We start from the raw sequence: 21,286 nt of genomic DNA on the forward strand, positions 1-21,286 counted from the left end.
ATGATATTGCATGTCAGGAGGTTACATCTATCTTACATATACAGTCTGTGGACATGATTTGTTCCTCTATCCTGTTTTGTAACTTTTCTTTGGGGAAGTCATCTCTTTAAATGTGCATAAGTTACCTCTTCAATGATAGATTAATTATTTCAATTTATTTATAAACCCTTGGACCAGCAAGAGAACATACGACACGCATCTGCATTTGATACACTGAAGCATTGGTGTTGTTAGGCCTGGTGGTCTAAGGCTACAGGACCAAATGTTAAGTGAATAACCCCAGATCTACTTTTTTTTGTTTTGTTTTTAAAAATTAGAAAATCTTTTTTTTAAAACATAGCCCTCCATTCATCTGTCATTGCGATCATACGTTAAAGCCCTCAGAAATAACGTGATGGAATTAATATGAAATGCTAGGAAATTATTTTACTGATTGTAAAAGTTTGATCTGATAATTTCCTGTCATGTCAAGTGTTTTATGAAAGAAGTTTTTTTTCTTTTATGCTTCCCATCTCCTCCTCAGATGATCAATTCTGCTAACCAAATATGACAACAGGAAGCGGAGTATCAATTAAAACCCATTTTATTTGTCATTGTAAATAGCAGTAGTTACAGTAGTCATTTGGGTATTTATTTGGGGTATCAAGTTCTGGGACTTTATGGGTGAACTTTCTCCTGGACTATTTAATCGGTCAGTGATCCACATTACAAGTAAAATAATATTTTCAAAGGCATAGCTGTACATCTCACTTTAATAATAATGCAGGCTGAGCATAGAAAGAAAGTAGGGTGACTTTACTTTGCAGAGAGCTCAGTGTCTCACATTATATATTGACTTTACTCTGCAATAACTTGAAAATGGTGAAGTTAGTAGGCAAAAAGCTAAGAGCTTCAAATGTGTCAAACTCCCAACAATGACTCTGATAGGTCTATTTTTCTGATATAATATCATACCTGCTGGGTCAACATACATGCAACCATGATTTACTAATGTTTTGTGGATTCCGTTTGGGGAAGGAACCTCTTTAAACGTCCATGTGTCACTTAATTCATATTAACTTACTCATAACGCTTATATACGTTTAAGCCAAATTTCTGCTCATTTCCAAAGCTTTCTTCACATTCAAAACATTAAATTATGTATAACATAATAATATGTAACACATATTAGCAATATTTGGACATTTACAACGAATATTCCAAAAAAATATATATAGCTACATATGTCTCCATAAAATCCCTTTTAAAAGTTTGGTAACTGGGTTTTGCGCACGGTGCGTCCTTGGCACTGTTTTAGCAGCTGTGCGTCGGTAGGTAGCCTGAACACGTTGCGGTGGTCTGGATCTGGGTGGAGTCAAGTATCCGTGTCACACACTGACAACTGGGAAACCTTCACAACAAACTAACAGGTGTCCTCCTCTTCCTCCTCCTCCTCCTCCTGCCGCTGCTGCTGCTCGTCGTCCTGCTGCTCCTTCAGACGCACAGTCACCGGAGGGCCGCCTGCACTAGACGCTCGTCTCCACTTTATCTCCTTTTAATTTAACTTCAGCACACATCTACAAATGATGCACTCGGCTCAGAAAGACACCACCTTCACCAAGATCTTCGTGGGAGGTCTTCCTTATCACACGACAGACTCCAGCCTGAGAAAATACTTCGAGGTGTTTGGAGACATCGAGGAAGCTGTGGTGATCACCGACCGGCAAACCGGGAAATCCCGAGGTTATGGATTTGTAAGTAACGAGTCTGCTGACATTTCTGAACTGTTTAGAGCCGATAAGACACGTGGAGAGCCGAGGATCAGGTGGACTGAACAAGAGTCGACACGTCAGGAACAAATGTCCTTTTTTTGATTGAAACTTGTAGCTAAATACTCTTGCAGGCAAGATTTGGAGCAAAATAAAAATTGTTCTTAGAAATCATTTAGTGAAGAAAGACGATCTAATTAATTATACTGAAATATGACCTGACAGCTTCTTATAAATATCAAATTATCTAGGTTTTTTAGATGCCAAAAGCACCCCAAAAAGTAATTCCAAGGACCCATATCCACCTTCAATTAAAAGTAAGGCTGGAAAAATAGAATGAAATAAAAATGTAAGTTGCAAACATTATTTTATTTTGAAAGGTCAGGTTGACATAATATTGCTGGTAATTGCATCAACTTAATTGTGTGTAAGTTAAAAAAAACTGCATTAGTTGAATTAAAACTAAATTGAAATTGAGGTAACTTGTCTAAATAGTTACATTTCTCATTTCAACTATCTTCACATGCCTGAGCAGTTTTAGGCCACTAGTGGTGGTGATTGCGTCAACCTAATATTTTGCGTATTTTGAACTCAAATTTCTGCATTGGTTGAATTAAAACTGAAATCAAGTTGAGGTAACTTAAGGAAACTGGCTCGATAATTTAGCTTGTCATCACTTCGAGTTCAGGATTTGAATCCCACTCCTCTTTCTCAACATGAATGAACTTTCTGTGACAAATTAAGACTAGTAATTGAAAATACCACTGATTTTAGAGGGCAAGCTAATTTCTTTAACTATACTAGAACATGTTGGTAGAACATAATTTTTATGAGATGTTGCCAGAGCTAAAAAACATTTTTTGGATTGCGCAGTCGTATTTCCACGTGGTGATTGGAAAATGCGTTGTCTCTTTCAGGTGACCATGGCAGACCGGGCCTCTGCTGACCGAGCCTGCAAGGACCCCAACCCCATAATAGATGGAAGGAAAGCCAATGTGAACCTGGCCTATCTGGGGGCCAAACCCAGGGTCATTCAGCCAGGTGAGTGGACCGCAGCTTTAGTTTCAGAGCCAAGGTGACATACAAAGACACCATTCCAGATATCCACATGCTGGGACTGTCACATGCAAGTATTCTGCTGGAGCCAATACAAATCTCTTAAAATGTAATCTCTTAATCCTTTATTCTGCACCTGGAGCCAGGTTTAAAACAAAGGGGGACCATGCTTCCACTGTTCCAGCCCCAAGCTCCCCCCTTACAGCCATACAGATTTGCATATTTCATGTTTTATTGTCTTTTTTTTAAATGTTTTATTGCTGCTGTCTTCTGTTCAGCACCATGTAACCCCAGTTTCAAAAGGTCCTGTAGAAGTAAAGTCCAAATTTGATGATTTTGGCCCCTAAAATGTGAATATTTCCCAGTTTCTTTACTTCTTTGTGACAGCAAACTGAGTATCTTTGGGTTGTGGACAGAACAAGGCATTTGAAGATGTCATTTTGGACATTTTTCACTATTTTCTGGCATTTTATGGGCAAACAACTAACGAGAACAAGGAAAAGAATCATGAACTTTACACATGACATGTCCTTGGTTGCAGTTTGGCTTCTGTTTTTTTGGGCAAAGGATGGAAAATCTTGCAAAGAAGCTCCACACTTTCTTCACAATCGCTTTTCTCATATGTAAAACAACGATATTTTAAACCAAACTTTTGCTTCAATTCTAGGATTTGCATTTGGCGTGCCTCAGATCCATCCAGCGTTCATCCAAAGACCTTATGGGTATGTTACACCGCAGAACCTTCATCTCTTTCACAATATCTGTCCAGAAATGTCTTTATTTATGTCACGTATCCGTTTTGTTTTATTGTTTTTAAAGATGTATTTATTATTGCCTCCACTTATTTCCATCCTGAATGAGGACATGTGAGTGTTCATGTGTGCTCCTCTGCTTGAGGTTGACTGTGAAGGACGTGAGCGTTTGTCCACAGCCACTGCAGGACTCCTTGACTTCATGTTGTCTATCTCTCTCTGATCTGACAGGCTCGGTAACGGTTAAAATAGCTGATGAAGGGACATGATGGTTTGAGGAATAGCTGAGTCTGCATTGGGCAGAGCGCTAAAGTGTTACCTGTATACTCTGACATACACAAACGAACTGAAATGGTGACTAGATGCATGGAAGTCTTCTGTTTCTTTGTTTTTTTCCAGTTTTCCATAGTACATAGATTGGTGTGTGCCTTGTTTTTTCAGTATGATGTGGTGTTCAGCTTAACTGTGTGCTTATTTCTACTTGCAGTGGGGAAAGTGGGGTGGTGCAGGAGGTTTACTTTTAAAATTTTGTGCAGATATTCATCAGTTTTGATAGGGAGTTATAACTCTACAATGGGGGTGTTGATTCTTTTAGCCTATGGTTTACTTTTAAAATTTTATTTCTTTCACGGTTTTCCAGTTAACATCACGTCGATTGTGTTTTGTTGTCAAAGGGGGGCTGATGATCACTCACAGTGTGTCAATTTTTCCAAAATCGATCCCCTGCAACAAAACAAAACCCTGGCTTGCATGTGGGAGTTTCTTTTTCTGTTTCCTTACCCATGATGCTGTGTTTTTTATTTTATTTTACCATTAACCTGTTGCTTTCACTGGTAGCTTACGTCTACAGGTACGCGATACTGAGCTTAATTTTTATCTGATAGACCAAAAATAGCAGATATTTTGGATGTTTTTAAATCAATCTGTTACATTTCAATGTGAAGGGGAAACATTAAAGTATACAGGAGTATGTTTGGTTGTCCAAAAAGGCTCCAAATTAAAGCTGGATGTGACTGTTTAGTTACAAAATAAATGTTTAAGATGGTATTTTTTTTATACATAGAGACAGGCTCAAATGGTTCCAGTACTGTAGGTTGGAGACGGAGATCTTAGCCGGTCTCTAAGGCAGCAGCTGTCGGCTACAGTGATCTGCACAGCCTCTCAAATTCAGATGGAAAATGGGAGTCACTCAGCAGCGCTGTTAATAATGTATGGCACAGACAGGGCCGCTCGGCTGTGGACAACAGGTGGGCCGAGCCATGCGTCCGTGAAGCCTTTTGGTTATGTGCTGGGGATTACCCATGTGTCCTGGTGATTTACAAAGCACCTTTATTTAGCTCTCAACTTGCACGACGACAAAATGTTCATCCCCTCGCGTTCAAAAGAGGCGGCTGTGCCCTTTTAGCATTTAAACAGCTGATGTCGAAGCAAAGAAAGGACGCCAGAATGTCGGTTTCTGTCCTGCCGAGTTGAAAATTATGGATGTAATTTGATTTGTCACGTTTCAAAACAAGCATTGTAACTTTATCTGTCGTCATTATCCGGCTGTAGAATACAAAACTGTCAGAACAGATGGTCCAGCTTCCCACTTTGTAACAAGAACACTTCTTTTTCTTCTTATCAGCTGGGACACCTCCAGTCTGATAAGAAAGAACAAAAAATTCAGGAAAAGTCGTTTAGTACAGCAGAGGCAGGCGCTGCAGTTGACGAACGCTCTGCCATGTGTTACTGAAGGAGAAGATCAGTTTGTCCTTTGGAGATGACAAGGGGAGCAAAAAATAGCAGCGTCCAGCCTCCACTGTCAGTCAAGTTGTCGTGTGTCTGTTTGTGTGGGGGTGTATGTCTGTTAAAGGGGAAGGGGGCTATGGACAGATATATTTCACACCTGCTCCTCAGTATATTTACTGAGGGTGACTTCAACACCAGTTTAAAGTGGGCACAAGTTCACCCAGATACAAAGGCTTGTATTTATCCATTTATGCCCTAATATATGCAGAGTTTTGCTCCTCAAATGGAGATTTTTTTCTATATTTCAACCAAATAAAACTAGCAGGGCCTCTGCAGAATCTAATACTTGATAAGAAACACTGTACGGTTAATCCAGCAGCTACACTGACAGCTTTGTAATTCACTGCATTCTTTTGTTGCTTTTATAAGACACAAAAAGCCTTTTTTGTTTGTGTTTAAGGACCCATTAACATGTGTGGGCATGCCTGTATGTGTGGTGTTGTATGTGGACAGAGCCACTGTCTGTTCCTCGTACTGATATGTTGTGGTGTTTTTTGCGAAAAGCTCGCATTTTGTCAAATATGGTTTTTCAGTGAAACACTGGGTGCAGAGCTTGGCTGTGTCTTCTCTTAATGCCTCACTGTGTTTCAGATTCAGGTGCTTTTTCAAATTAAAAGCTGCGCTTGTGTTTCCTTTTGTGGTTTTGCTGCTTTTTTAACTTTTCATTTCTAGGTAGGGTTTTTGTTTTTCAGTTGTTAATGAATGGATTTGCTGTGTTCTGAGGACTGGATTGACATATTTGGCGCCTGCTTCTCAGTTTTCCAGAGTTTAGTTGGAAAGCGTTGGAAAGACGACCAAGCGTCGCTCTGCTCTGAACCTGTGCACCTTTGTGTCCTGCAGGATCCCGGCCCACTACGTCTACCCTCAGGCCTTCGTGCAGCCCAGCGTGGTGATCCCTCACGTTCAACCTTCCGCTGCCACAGCCACAGCTGCTGCCGCCACCTCCCCGTACCTTGACTATACCGGAGCAGCTTATGCACAGTACTCTGCAGCTGCTGCAACTGCTGCCGCCGCCGCCGCTGCGTATGAGCAGTATCCATATGCGGCCTCGCCGGCACCGACCAGCTACATGACCACAGCAGGGTATGGATACACTGTCCAGCAGCCACTCGCCACAGCTGCCACCCCCGGAGCTGCTGCTGCCGCTGCCGCCTTCAGCCAGTACCAACCTCAGCAGCTCCAGACAGATCGCATGCAGTAAAACCATGGAAACTCCCTGAAACGAGGAGAGGATGGTTGTCACTTCCAAGTTTTAACTTAGCCGACCTTCTACCAAAGAGCCTGGAGAAAATGTGGAGACAAATGAATACTGTCAGTACTGTCTATTTTATTCAAGTGAGATCAGTATTTTGTCACAATTGGATATATAAATATTTAATATTTATTCAGCACTAAAATATTTAACTGACTCGCTGGACCTCATGTCAACCACTGCTGAATTTTGTAAATATATTGCAGTGGAATTTGTATAAAAATCCCAAGTGCATTCATGTCTTATGATCAGGTTTCTTCCACACTACTTTGAAAACCAACCAAAACACTTGCATACGTATAAGAGCAGTATGTCACGTCATGATGCAGTTTTCAGTATTTTAATAGTTCTGGACCACTATGTTGTTTGGTAAAGCTATGCAGACATTGATGGAGAAGTCAGTGTTTTTATTAGGATTTATGTTTTTCATAAATGTTTGGAGTGAAATAGATTAGACACCCCTCATTTAGTTCCCTTTTGAACGTCTTGTCTTGATGCTACATGAGACAAAAAAGCTGTAGTGAAAGCCGAAGCTGCAAAAGCACTCACTTTTCTTCCCTTTAAATGACACCTCAAGTACGCTCACCAAAAAGGGAAGAAATGTTGTTGAATGTGAATCTTTCATTTTGATAAAATGTTTCATAATGTGCCTTTTAAATTATGCTATTTATGTATTTATTAAGAAGCCTTACAGCAATAAACCCTTTACTTGTTCCTGTATGTTAGTACAAAGCCTACTGTAGAACATGTTCACATGCGCTGCTGCATTTTTCATGATCAAGAGCACATGATGGATATTTAAACATGGCTTGACAAAGAAGCTCTGCGCTCTGTAAAAAGAACAAATAATGAGTGGAAAGGTAGCAATAAGTCCAAAGATTTTTCTATTTTTCTGTAGATTTAATGTTGTCGTCTCTAATAGATTCTTAACTCTTTAATGTCGCTTTTTATACTTGACCATTTGATAAAGGACAGTTTGACAGCTGTTAGCTTTTTAAATTTATCACATTTCATGTCTTTTGATGTTAAATGTTTTCTAATGCAGGTATATCACCTGTTTCACCTTGTAATGCATGACTCAAAACAATGCAGATATTTAATTTGCGAAATAAAAGGAAATTTACCTTCAGCTTCTTTGTTCGTCTGTTATATCTGTTTCTACTTGTCTGATGAAAGCGTGTCATAAAAAAAACTCATTCTTGTCATTGTAGTTTATCCACAGACATTCATGGTGCATCTATAAATGTCATCCCCTCAACACTCATTTTTGCTCTCATGCAGCTCCATATCATCACACTTCCACCTCCGTGCTTCACTATCAGGACTATGCATTCACTGTGGCAGTACTGGTCAGGTTCACACCAAACATGCTGGACTCCATCGGAGTCCAACAAATTTATCTTGGCCTTGTCTGACCAAAGAATGTGCTCCCAACATTCATCAGGCTTCTTTTTGTGTTCTTTAGCAACATTTCCTCCTTCTCAATAATGTACCAAAGAGCCACCAAGTGCCCCTCTGGTTGGTGGTACTAGGACTCGTTCTAAACTCCTTATTGCTGCTGCTACTGCATTTCTACTGACGTTTCGTTGGCCTCCGATCTTCCCGTATCATTTTCCACCTTTTTGAGGCCTTACAATCACATTTTTTAGTTTCTTTGACAATTCTTGCCCATGTGGAGCCGTGATGCAGCCATGATAATCACAGCAGAGAACAGTCGTGTTCTTTATAGCTCATTTTTGTGAGACTAATTAGAAATCACAGATGTACTGAAAATAGTTTCAGTGATCACAGGTTTCTAATTTGTCTGTTAGTGATTACAGCTGTATTCACTTTTGTTGCATTGAATTTCTAGTTTGAGGCCTGAATTTTCAATATAGTCTTTCTAAAGTGTTTTTTTCTGATTGTTCATAAGAGGAAGTGCTCCACTTACCAACTTTGAAATACTGAAAATATTGAGAGATAATACAGTTTCAAATCATTTGACATTTAGGCGGTATTACACAACGGTGTACTCACTTCTCTTGTATGCTGTAACTACTAAAAAGACTGTAGTTCCCATAGTGTTTTGTTTTGTGCTGTTCTCCTACAATATGAAACGATGCTATGTGACAGTCACATAATCTCCTAATCTCATGCCAAGAAATATTCTAGTTATTTTTCTTAACAGAAATAGAAACTCAAGTTGCAAAATATGCATCCGAGCGCGTCAGATGCTGTTTACGTTATAAATCAACGCAGATGTTTGTGTAACATGAATCCCTCTTTCCACATAACACAACCATAAGTTGAAAGAGGCTGTTGACAAGGTGTTGTCATGCTGACCAGATGAAAAACTCTAAAGGCCCTGAAACAGCTTAGGTATTTTGTCTGCTATTTTGCTATATATTCAAATAAACGCTGATAAAAGTATAATTTACATCAATTAATGTTGTTCTCTTTTGACAGGTTGAAAACACCTCCCTCAATGGGACTACACAAACCATTTCCTGTTCTGTTCACCTCCCAGTATGTTTCTGTGAAGTTCTGATGAGACTTGTGATGTGAGCCACAGTAAAATGAGGAGCAGATATGCAGGATCTGCTGTATCAAGACTCTTTGCTCTAGTGAAATGAATAAGTGAGTCTCCTTGTTTACCCTTTTGGTTTTTCCAAGCAAAGCTGCAGGATCCTGACACCTGCTGGTTATCGCAGGTTACTCCTTCTTGGAAAGCATCGACCCGCTAAAATACCCATAGTATGGAGCTCTGTGTGTATGGGTCAATAATGGGATGTGAATTTACAACAAATTAAGTATTAGGCTTTTTATAATAATTAAAAAGCTTTAAATCCATATGAAATAACCCCCAGGTCTGGAAAGGTATCGTTGGCAGGGAAGTGGTGCAAGCATGAATAATAGAGAGGCAACATTAGGACTCACCAGGACACACTGTAAAAAGTTCTTAATAGTTTGGATTCTAATTATTTCAACAATTTATGGCTATTTTACAAACTTTTCCTGTGCTGTTAAATTACAAAAAATAACTAATAAAATCACAGAATTTTAAAAATTACTTTAGATGCTAGCAGTAAAAAAAACAAAACAAACAAACAAAAAAAAAAAACAGGTCGAGACTGTAAGTAATGTCCATATTAAAACTACATGCTCTTTCTACTAAGTTTAAGAAAATATTGTTAATATGAAGATACAGATCTTATGCTATTTCAAAGAAAATATATATATATTGGGAAATTATTTTTTAACAGCTATTAATACACAGACATCTTTAACAGATATTCCATGTTGTGTTAAATGATTGATAATAATTAATAAATTCACTGAAAAAATATGACTTTAGATGTTAACTGTACAAAACAAAAACAACAACAAAAAAACAGATCAAAACTGTAAGCAATATCCACATCAAAAATCTATAATTTTTAAAATGGCAGTTCATGAATTTACAACATTTGATGGTAAAATGACACTATTTTTACTGTCTGTAAAAAAGCAAGAAAAAAGTTCTTATAATGCAGATGTTTTCTGCAATTTTAAGGAGAGAAAAATGTATATTAGGAATTGAAAAATTGTAAATATTTTTAAACTGTTATTGTACAGATGTTCCATGTTTTGTTGAATGACAGATAATAACTAGTAAAATTAAAGGAAAAAAATATCACTTTACACAATGACTGATTTTTTTTTTAAAAAGAAGCCCATACTGTGCATAATGTCCCCATCAAAAACCTGTGTTTTACAAATAGTAATTCATTATTTTACTACATGTGACCATGAAGTCACATTGTTTACTGTGTGTAAATTAGCGAAAACATATATAATAATTTCACACATAGTTGCCGTTATTTATTTTAACCGTTTTTAAAATTTTACATTACTCTGCTGTTTTGAAGTTATTATATCTGGCACTTTTGCTACCAGATTTTCTCAATTGTTGATTTATTTTTGATTATCTTAAACTCGAAGGGAAGAAAAAATACTTGAAATACCTCCAGTTAAGTGTTCAGGAGCTGTATAGGTAGCATGCTCACACTAACGTGATACAGAAGGTTTTCCATTTACCACACATAATGCACATGGCTTCGATGTTCTATTAAAAACATCCTCAGCTCTCAATGTGAGAAGTGTGAGAACCTCAGAGCAATCTGGCAAAGAGACATGATGTTAAAGAGGAGACACGGCAGGATATATCTGATACTAGATGGGCCACAAGAGACATCAGAAGTAAATTTAACCACTATAAAATTACACACAGATACTACTATACTCCTCTAATTAGTCAGGATGGGCCTGAGCCAGATCAGAAGAAATGCAAGGAGGCCAAAGTCAAATTTTACATGTAATCTAGTGTCGCACTATAGTATTTGAAAGAAGATGTTGCCAAAACTTGGAGAGTGTGACATTAAAAAAAAAAGTTGTCTCTTCACCCTGAGGTCATGGTTTCTAATCCCATCTCCTATCCATTGAAACAACTTTTTTTGTTTGTTTGTTTTAATTGTGAACTTGATAACTTAAAACCCATACAATAAAATAAAAATACTAGTTGGAACAACCTAATTTTTATGAGTGATCAACTTAAAAAGATGTAGAAGTAAACATAGTTACCCTAACTTAGTGGAAAATAGAAAATAGTTGCTTTTTTTAAAAAAATGGATAAAAACTTGACAGTTTGAAACATTACTTGGATTTATTTTTGAGTTTTTATTCCTTTTTTATTGTATGATTTAAGATGCATGCTCTTCTGCTATGTCCCAGTCACTGCTCATCCATTTGCATTGTGAGTTATGGTCAATTCATACAGTTTTGCTTATATTTGTTATCAAACATTTTCTTCTGGGAAGTGTACTGATTATTTAGTACAAGGAAACTGATTTTTTTTATCAGATAAAATAAAGACTTTATGTCCTTTATCAGATTGCCCAATCGATTCAGTGGTGAAAGAATGCTTCTTTACTTAAGTACAACAGTGTAAAATTGCTCCATTACAAGCATGATAAATCCTACTTAAACAAAAGTACAGAAGTATTTGCAGCAAAATTCAGTTAAAGTATGAAAGTCCTGGTTTGGTCTCTCTGACTAGTTTATTATTGTGAATGACTGCATTAGGCTTTTAATAGAGAAGCATCAATTTGTCAGCAGCATGTTTCTGTTATAACAGCTGCAGGTTTAAACTGCTCAATATAAAGTTTTACATCCAGGGACTGAGATAAATGTGAAGGCTCCAACCTTGTTAATGGAAACTTAGAGAAGAATAAACAAAGTTCTGAGACACAAATGTGTTTTCAGCTGTTGGCCTTCATCTCTCATGTTTGATTTTGGATGAGATATTGGATCATTTGAATATTTATGAGATTAAATCATATGAGAAGTCTGGAGCAGTGGTTGAGACAGAGAATTACTTTAGCCCGGATATACGTTTTTTTTTCTTCTTTGTTTACGCTTACCATTCTAGTATTATCATTATGTAATAGGCAAAGTTATAGAATCTGAACCCTCAATTACAGCAAAACCTCAATCATACACCCTTAAACTGATAACATGTGCAAATTCTTTATTTACATGTAAAAAGCAGGAGCGTGGACAGACTGTGACGCTGATTCACCTTTACTTTTTTTAACTTCGGATTTTACTGACGCATTTCGGGCGGAGCAAAAGCTATCTGAAAAATCAAAGGAAGGCGTGTCGCATTCATGACGTCTGATATATCGTAATTTTGCTCTTTTTAATAAATGTAGGACTTTCAAGAAGGGGTAACGACCATATACATGTGGTAAATACGACTGCAAAAGTCGATAGAAGCTCTGACGTCGAATTGATAATACGGAAGTGACTGGAAATTAAGCAAACGCTTTGTTATATTAGAGAAAGTGCACATTTACGCAAAATAAAACAATAAATGGTGACTGTAGAGCTTTATTGTTAGTAAAATGTATTTCGACTTGACATGGGTGGCTTAATCATCGCACAGCAATGACTTTTCTGTGAATTTAATGCCCACAAGCTGCTCGAGAAACTGGAATCGGACGCATCTCTCCTAGCCATCCCACGGTCCCTAAACGCCTCACATTCCGCTTCGTGGTGGTCGTGGGAGAGCAGTTTCCTGGCAGCTAGGGTGCCTTAAAAATCACGGAAACTGAGGTGGAAAAGCCTTAAACAATTCAAGGGAAATTCAACAGGGATTACAAATTTGAAGTGAGTAATATTTTAAGACTTCCGCCTTGCCAACTGTCTTTATCTTTGCTGCCTTTTTCGTGTTTTTTTCCTTTTCGTTATGGAAAAAAACATGGCCATATTATGTATTGAAATTTTACCAAAAAAAAAAACGGTTTAACGGTTCTTATAAGAATGTTACATACAGTCGTATGTGTCACTTTAGCTCGGGTAGCTTGTGGGGTGTGAAATATGTGGGCTAAAAGGTCGTTTGATGACCGAAAGTGAAATCGGTGGCCTAAATTGCGAGTCTCGGGGGAAACTCGGTGGTTTTTAAATGCAGCTGAGTGGCACCAAACGTGACATTGAATTTAGGCTTCAAAATGATTTCAGCTTCGGTTGGAGAACCCAAAACGGTCTGTAAAATGCATTTAGACAGCTGTTTTAATTTCAACAATTAGAATTGATTACGATATCTACACGGAAGTCGCCATGGTCATGTGACTTTGTGACGTTGCGACGTAACGCGGCGTATATTTCATCTGTCAGCATCATGTTTACGAGTCCTGTTTATTTTTCACCTAAATATCACTCCTCCTTTGCTTTTCATGCCTTCCAGACTTCTTTACATCCGTCTTGGCTTCAGCCTCTGCGGCAGAGATGGCCACTGAGAAGACCGAGTACACCCCCGTGGAGGTCGGACCCGCTCAGCCGCCTCCCCCCGGGTATCCAGGCTTCCCCGTCGGGTTCGGCATGCCGCCCATGCCCGGCCCAAACATGGCGTCCGGCCCTGCACCCGGCGGTCTGCCCTTCCCTCCACCGACTGCCTTTGCACCGGGGGTCCCTGGAGCTTTCGGGATGGCCACCAACCCCCAAGGAGGCCCCGGATACACCAACCCCTGCTCCCCATATTCTCAACCAGGCCCAGGATTTGAGGGAAACTTCAGTGGTTAGTATTTCTAATTATAATTAACAATACTGACATATTTTGGAAACTGTAAAAATGCAGGAATTTGCACCAAATGACTGTATTTCTGAGATCAACCTTGACCTACTTGGGTGATTTTGTATGAGGGTGCATATGCATCGAAAAACAAACAAAAAAAGCATGTAGAAAGAAGCTATAAAAAGCCCCATGGAAGCTCTCATATGGTATAACTGGCAAAGGCATTCAAAATATTTTTTTGTACTTTGGATGACATTCAGATCTGGCTTTACAGAGCTTCAAACAAATTAGTTGTTGCCTCAGTGATGGCAACAATTGCAAGACACTGCCATCACAGTGCGTGTTTTGCGTCAACATCGTCCTTCCTGTAGCCAAAATACAAGACAAGCACACTCTTCGTACATCTATTTCATGAGACCGGTCCATAGGCGATTGCTTTTTGAAGCTTTAGCACCAAAATATTGTGAATAGTTTTGTTTTTGCACATTAAACTGGGTCTGAGTCTTTTTAAAACCTTTGTAGCTAAAATATATGTTGCTGTGCACGTGGAGCCTGCATGTCCACAAACTCTGTCTTGTAAATAAAGTTTAGTTTTTAAAAAAAAAAACTTTGTTTATGCAAGAACCCTTGAATCAGTGTAAATTATTTATAGTTATAGTTTATAGTTCTGTCAGACAGACATGTCTTCTATGTTAGTCATGATAAATGAGAACTGTGTGTTTACTTTTTGTGTCCAGCAGCAAAAAAAAAGTTGTTGCAAAATGCCGATGCTCATAAAATATTTTGTGCAGATTTGTTGTATAATTTATTCAATTGGATGTTTCTGGTTTGTGCCGCCTCAGATGATGTCTACCGTAATGAGGATGATCCGCCAGCCTTTCACGAGAATCAGGACTTTGATTTTGGATTGGATAACAAAAGCATAAGAAGAGCGTTTATTCGGAAGGTAAGTAGACACTGTGGTTAAGGGAAGTTCAAATAAATGCTGTATTGTAAATAGTGCTGCAAATCAGAGAACCACAAATTATTTTTTTTAGCAGTCCAGTGAGGTACATTTAAAATAATTTATGAGGTTTGTTTAACAGCATTATTATACAATATATGGATTGGGATAATCATATGTAACTGCAGAAGTAGAAGTTCTGGATTTTATTTACGTTGCTGAAACGTGACAACCCAAAATATTACTGCTGAGTTTGACAGGCATGTTGTTTTTAAAAACTGACCAAAATGACACAATTTATCACAGCCAGAAACTGTAATAACAGAGAATCATTAGATTTTTAACTTTCCGACAGTCCTTGAACTAGTCATCTGTGGCATGTTATTCAATCAGTTTAAAATCATATTTCCTCAAAACCATGTTATTCTGCATTCCATTAAAAAAATTGCCAAAACGTGATCCATTTGCTTGAATTACATTCTAGAAAATACAAAAAAAAATCTCTGTTCTTTGTCACAACTGAGAAGCCATTAGTGTGTAAGCTGTGACCAACAGTCAGGTAACAAAAATTAAGTGATTTTTCAACTGAACTGGGCTGAACTGCAAGATGTGTTAACACAGAGCAGAGAGAAGTCTAGTATGGAAACAATTCAAAAGTGAAAGTAGTAAAAAGAAAACATAGTATATAGTTCTATGGTTTTTTCCCAGTATTGGTTCCACCTGTATGTACTTGGAAGAATGATGCAAATGTTAATTCCAGTGTTTTTTAAAATTCAATGAAATAAATATTGAAAGAAATTCAACATTCTTTTGACATTACAACTGTGTCATTCTGCACAGAAGACGTTTTTGAGTTCTCTGTACTTCTAGCTGTCGCTGTGCTGTTTCCATAGAGGTGCAGAACTTTGCATTGCAGTAAAAAATGATTAACATTGACTAATAATGTGACGGGAACAATAAATGCCCTGAAACTTACTGGGGTTCAGAGGTTTAAAGCAAAAATATGTTTGTAAATTCTACACACCTGGCTTTACTTTCTCCCACAGTAAATTGAAATCAAGACTAACAAACACGACAAGCAACAAATCAAGATGCAGACCTTCTTAAATATCGTCAGTGCTTGCTGCCTGTAATAATCCACTTTTCCCTGCAGGTGTTCTTGGTGTTAACTGCTCAGCTGATGGTTACATTCGCCTTCGTGGCTGTCTTCACCTTCGTGGAACAAGTCAAGATGTTCGTCATGGTGAACACCTGGACCTACCTGGTGTCCTATGTCATTTTCTTCGTGTCCGTCTGCGTGATCAGTTGCTGCGGAAGCGTCCGCCGGAGACACCCTTGGAACCTGGTGGCGCTGGTAAGCCCGCTCAGCTGCTTTTTATTTTTTATATGAATAGGAAGCAGAGGAAGGGAGGAGAGTTACAGCTCAGGAAGTCCAGTGTCCAGTGGTATTTTATCCAGATTATTGAATCGTTGCTGTGCTGGCCTCCGTGTTTATGAATCAGTGCTGTAGGAAAACACCCTTTTAACAGGGAAAAAACCTCGAGCAGAACCCGGCTCTAATGTGGGGGGACCCATCTGCCTGCTGGCCGGGCGGGTTGAGAGGGACAGAAGAGGTAGAGAGCATTTTGGATCAGCTGTAGATGTTTCAGAGAGCTTTTGGGACAACCTGATAATAAGGAATTACAGTAGTCAAGCCTAGAAGTAAGAAATGCATGGACTAGTTTTTCTGCATCACTCTGAGACAGGATGTTCCTGATTTTCACAATATTTCTCAGGTGGAAAAAGGAAGTCCTACAGATTTGTTTTATGTGCGAGTTAAAGGACATGTCCTGGTCAAAGATAACACCGAGGTTCCTCACATTAGTACTGGAGGTCAATGTAATGCCATCCAGAGTAACTATATGCTTTGAAAGCAATTCTCTAAGATGTTTGGGGCCAAATACAATGACTTCAGTCTTGTCTGAATTTAGTAGCAGGAAATTACAGGTCATCCAGGTCTTTATGTCCTTAAGACAATCTTGCAGTCTTGCAGTTCTGTGCTGGAAAAAACACTGCCACTTAGTATTTTGTAGGTGAGAAGTCTACTGTAAAGTCTTTCTATACTAAAACATTTAGAGAGATTAACTTCAGATTGAACCTCCTCGATCACTATTGTAAATAAAAAAATATTTGTATTGTCTTATGCCCTGTTCACATGGGACTTATGTTATCTGAGGACTTCTAGTAATTTGTAATAATTGCAGAGGTCATCTGGGATCTTAGTCCAGTGCAAAGCGTCTATTTTTGTCTGGTAAAGTTTTGTTTTCGAGCTTTCCTAAATTAAAGTTTGGAGCATTTTGGATGCAGATTCAGGATACTCATTTGTGACACAGCTCAGAGGCCCATTCACAGAAAGAGTGAGCTCAAATGCATGTAATGAAATCTCAACGGATGTTTAGATTGATGGCATGCATGACACTATGAGGAAGGAATATTTTGCTGTCTTTCATTAGGCCCAGCAGTTATTAGATAGCAGCCTATTAATGTCATATGCACCAATAATGTCAGTAAATTCAGTTAAACCACAGACTTCGCTTATCCTGTCCAAATGCGCCTTCAAAACATAAACTTGGGGTTGTAATTTCTAAATCACAGGAGGTCCCCAGGTAATACAAATCTGATAAACCATGTTTATCTTTCTCGTTTTCAGTCCATCCTGACGCTCAGCATGTCCTACATGGTGGGAATGATCGCCAGCTTCCATGACACTGAATCTGTGATCATGGCCGTGGGAATTACAGCATTTGTGTGCTTCACGGTGGTCCTCTTCTCTTTGCAGGTTTGTATCTGTGGCTCGTTGACCTAGATATATATATCACATAGGTTAAACACACTTTGATGTGGAAGTAACCACCTTTATCTTCCCCCCACAGACCAAGTACGACTTCACTTCCTGCTACGGTGTGCTGTTTGTCTGTCTGATCGTCCTGATCGTCTTCGGTTTCCTCTGCATCTTCATCCGTGACAGGATTCTGCACATCGTGTATGCTGGACTGGGAGCATTGCTCTTCACCTGTGTAAGTCCTGAGACAGTCTGCTACTGCAGTTACCTCTTGGCACTGCTTTGTGGGGTTTGGCAACCTAATCTAAGTTCAGGTTTCAAACTGAAAAGCCTGAAGTCCAAACACGAGTACACCCAGCTGCATGAACCCAGCTACATATTCTACTGGCTGGCCTTTCACATTTTCCTGTACATCATTATTTAGATGAACATTAGAAGGACAGCGATACTCAGATATTTCGAACCTTAAAATGCATTAAAGGTGCCTTAGGGTACATTTGTGTGTCCATTTATGACAGATCTACTTTACAAAAGGCCTTCCCAGGACAATAAATCAAAATAAAGAGGTATATAGTCACAGAAATATGAAAGACAATAAATATTAAAAGCACACATTTTGGATACTTTAATTTCCAGTTTCCACACTAGACAGCATTGAATTTTCAATTTTAAACATTCAAATGTGACAGCAACATTTGTTTTCAGAAACTGTATACTGTTAAAATGTAGCAAAGGTGCTTTTTTATCATTTAAAAAATATACCTAGAGTATGAGGTTTCTTGTCTCATGCAGAAAAACCTGTACTTGTATTTTTTTGTCCCTTCAAACCACAGCTAGTCAAAAATACCAAGTCCAGAGTTGTAACAAGAAAGAACAAATTTGATCACATCCTTTTTGTTGCCACATTCCTGCACTGGCTAATGATTAATTCCAGAAATTTCACAGCAAAACTGTATTTCTTGTGTATAAAACTGTACAGTGGTACTCCACAACACCTCCTGACTGTCCTTCACAATATGAAGCCACTGAAACTCCTAGTTCCTCTGGCTTTGTGAAAACAAAACTTGTTGAAACAGCTTTGGGTATTTGTGTTTGCAGCTACTGAAACATGTTGCCAGATTTTATTACGTGCGAAAACTAAAACCTTCCTGCTTTCCCGTGCGTTTGATTAGCTTCACTGTGTTTAAATTGATCTGCTTGGTTGACTACGTGTGTTGTGTTTGTAATGAGAAGCACATCGAATCAATAGGTGTGTTCTGAAGCAGGTTTGACAGCCAGGCTTTCTTTGTGTAAACCGGCTCAACAAACCTAAAACCCCAATCAGAGATAATACATATTGGGATAGCGGTTACAGACTTTCTTTGTTAACGCTCCCATAAAAAGAGGTGCTTGTCGCGGCATCCGTCTTTTCTTGCACACGAAAGGAACCAGTTGCATGCTGCCTACTTTTTCCAGGAGTTTCAGGTTATTATAATGGGGAACTATGAGGAAAATCAAAACCTTTTTGTGGTTAAAAGTGCTGTCACTGCAAATGACACAAAAGAGAAGTACTGGTAGAGGATAGCATTTAGGTCTGACACTGTTCCGTCATGAAGAATAAATGGAAAAGTTTATATCACTCATAGAGAATAATAATTTTTTTTAAAAAAAGGATTTGTGAAACAAAGATGGTTCATACAGCCTGTGCAGCATCAGTTACCATGGTGATCTAGCAGGTTAAACAGAGCAACCACATTTGAAACTCTGACTTCAGGCACAACATATCTTGCAAACTCATTAATCTCACTTTGTAGTACATGCCCTCTGGTTTTGAATGAAATGTGTTGTTTTTTTATTTGAACAGCTGTCATTTCAACTAGCTTTTATTGAAGAAATACTTTTGACTATGAGATCAGAATTAAGATTTTAACAGGATGGTGTTTCTGCGGAGATACATTGTTACTGATTGTTGAGTTTCTAAAATGCACATATTAGGAATAGATGATTATTGACCTGGTCAATTATCGGGGCTGATATTTGGCATGGCTCTAATTATCCGTATTGCTATTTTTATTCCATATTGCTATTTTTATTAACTAATTATTTTTCAATTAAATGCACTGCTATGAGTCTGAAACTGACTTTCTCTGTCTGTAGACACTCTGTACTCTCAGCAGTGTCTCTCTAACGAAACACAACCTGAAAAAAACTGAACAGGAAACAACTGTCGCCACAAACCAGGACATTAGTTACTTTCACAGACAGACTCCTATTGTTAGCATACTTTTTCACTGTGAATAATCCTTAGAACTGAAGAATCCTGGTTGTGAATGACAGGTTCCCAGCTATCACTTGCTGTTAAAACAAAACATCGACCCTAAAAAAAGAAAAACACATCTGTCAAGTACTGCATATTTGATTCTTTGCCACTGCATTGTGGTATATGCAGAGAATTAGAGACTAATATCCAGGCTGTATGGATAGCTAGGTACTTCTTGATGTGAGAAGATGCATCTTATTGTGATTTGGGTGTTCCACCCTTTAAAGCTGATCTTTGCAATACTGGTATTTCCAGTCAGAGGAATTTGGACAATCTGAACCAGTACTTATGTATGTTTTTGGTTTCTGTTTTATTTTTTGACTGATATTTCCTAAATGTTTGTACGATCCTCTTTGCTGCAGTGCAAATTCCCGCACTTTGAGATGAATGAAGGTTTATCACATCGTATCATGATGTTACACCACATTATTAACAGCCAGATATTGACTGATTTTCTATATTTTTAGTTGACCGTTGTTCTTTCTGCGTTGCAGTTCCTGGCGGTCGACACGCAGCTGCTGCTTGGCAACAAGGAACTGGCCCTGAGTCCCGAGGAATACGTCTTCGCCGCTCTTAACCTGTACACGGACATCATCAACATCTTCCTCTATATTCTGGCCATCATCGGAAGAGCAAGGGGAGGCTGAGCAGGAGGAGTGGCGCATGAGGATTCAGTCAGAAAATCTGTTTTCAGTTCACATGTAGAAGTGAGTTCCCATAGCTACGATGTTTGATTTGCTTTGTAGTGTGTATTCACCACATAGTCGAAGACTGCTATTGCTTCATCCAGTGTAAATGCTATTTTTTTATGATACTTAAAGTAGATGGGTAAAGTGAAAGTTGCAGTTTTGCGGAGTTATTTATGAGGTGTATGACCTGTTGTACAAAAACTGTATTTCAGTTTAGAAAATTGCATCCTATGCCATACTAAATCATAAAACATGGCAGGTTTATTCCAGGGTTTTCAGCTTCATCTCAGTCTTCAGTGTTGCTCGGTTCAAATGGGGATACATTTGTTGACATGGAAGCGCACAAGACTTCTTGTCTGTGTTGGATTCTTTACCAGATGGTGACTGTGTGAAGCTCTTAAAACCCTGAAACAACCACTCAGTGGACTTTGGGATTGGTTAGTCAAACAGTGACTTTCCCAGGGCCCAGAGTGGACTTTAATGCTTGACCAATAAACCAGCAAGGATGAAAAGGGCTAAAAAAGTGCAGTGGATGATGATAAACTTAAATATCAACTGATCTGTCTCCACGACAACCAAGCAAACTTCATCCACTGCTTAAAAATCTAAAAAGTTGTTACTAAGTGGAACTTCTGTTGCTTTCTTTTTTTTTCTTTTTTTTGTCAAACTACTATTTCTACAGTTAATTAACTTTCATGCTTTCAAGTATTGAGAAACTTTTTTAAACCTGATGTCTGTTCTTTGTATTCCAGTAAAAGAATCCTGATAAAACCACATCCCAGCAGCAGAGTGTTCTGTTCTGTTGTCCAGAGATTTGATATGATTTGATTTTGTTTAGAAAGTTTTTC

General features: G+C 38.5%; 2 protein-coding genes across 3 annotated transcripts; both read left to right on the top strand.

Moving 5' to 3' along the window:
• The first annotated feature begins 1,409 nt into the window (after positions 1–1,409).
• On the top strand, positions 1,410–7,725 carry rbm24b (RNA binding motif protein 24b). The gene is made up of 4 exons (XM_023275489.3): positions 1,410–1,733; positions 2,666–2,789; positions 3,472–3,526; positions 6,185–7,725. Exons 1-4 carry the CDS (start codon positions 1,563–1,565, stop codon positions 6,543–6,545), a joined length of 711 nt encoding a protein of 236 aa, XP_023131257.1. The 5' UTR covers positions 1,410–1,562; the 3' UTR covers positions 6,546–7,725.
• Positions 7,726–12,623: 4,898 nt separating this feature from the next.
• On the top strand, positions 12,624–21,212 carry grinab (glutamate receptor, ionotropic, N-methyl D-aspartate-associated protein 1b (glutamate binding)). 2 transcript variants are annotated; one of them, XM_023275524.3, is made up of 7 exons: positions 12,624–12,782; positions 13,360–13,689; positions 14,529–14,632; positions 15,783–15,983; positions 17,319–17,447; positions 17,542–17,685; positions 20,244–21,212. In XM_023275524.3, the coding sequence occupies exons 2-7, from the start codon at positions 13,401–13,403 to the stop codon at positions 20,394–20,396; spliced, it is 1,020 nt and encodes a 339-aa protein (XP_023131292.1). In that variant the 5' UTR covers positions 12,624–12,782; positions 13,360–13,400; the 3' UTR covers positions 20,397–21,212. The 2 variants fall into 2 exon arrangements, with proteins under 2 accessions (XP_023131292.1, XP_035806521.1); XM_035950628.2 differs by having other exon boundaries at positions 12,642–12,782; positions 13,387–13,689.
• Positions 21,213–21,286: the final 74 nt, after the last annotated feature.

The sequence above is a fragment of the Amphiprion ocellaris genome, chromosome 9 (genome assembly GCF_022539595.1).
Source record: "Amphiprion ocellaris isolate individual 3 ecotype Okinawa chromosome 9, ASM2253959v1, whole genome shotgun sequence".
NCBI lineage: Eukaryota > Metazoa > Chordata > Actinopteri > Pomacentridae > Amphiprion > Amphiprion ocellaris.

Excerpts from the sequence above, each read along its gene's own strand:
- rbm24b (XM_023275489.3), top strand. The coding sequence starts at position 1,563 with ATGATGCACTCGGCTCAGAAAGACACCACCTTCACCAAGATCTTCGTG. Across the intron at positions 2,790-3,471 it reads ACCCAGGGTCATTCAGCCAG|GATTTGCATTTGGCGTGCCT; the intron begins GTGAGTGGACCG and ends CTTCAATTCTAG. Across the intron at positions 3,527-6,184 it reads TTCATCCAAAGACCTTATGG|GATCCCGGCCCACTACGTCT; the intron begins GTATGTTACACC and ends TGTGTCCTGCAG.
- grinab (XM_023275524.3), top strand. The coding sequence starts at position 13,401 with ATGGCCACTGAGAAGACCGAGTACACCCCCGTGGAGGTCGGACCCGCT. Across the intron at positions 13,690-14,528 it reads ATTTGAGGGAAACTTCAGTG|ATGATGTCTACCGTAATGAG; the intron begins GTTAGTATTTCT and ends GTGCCGCCTCAG. Across the intron at positions 17,686-20,243 it reads GAGCATTGCTCTTCACCTGT|TTCCTGGCGGTCGACACGCA; the intron begins GTAAGTCCTGAG and ends TCTGCGTTGCAG.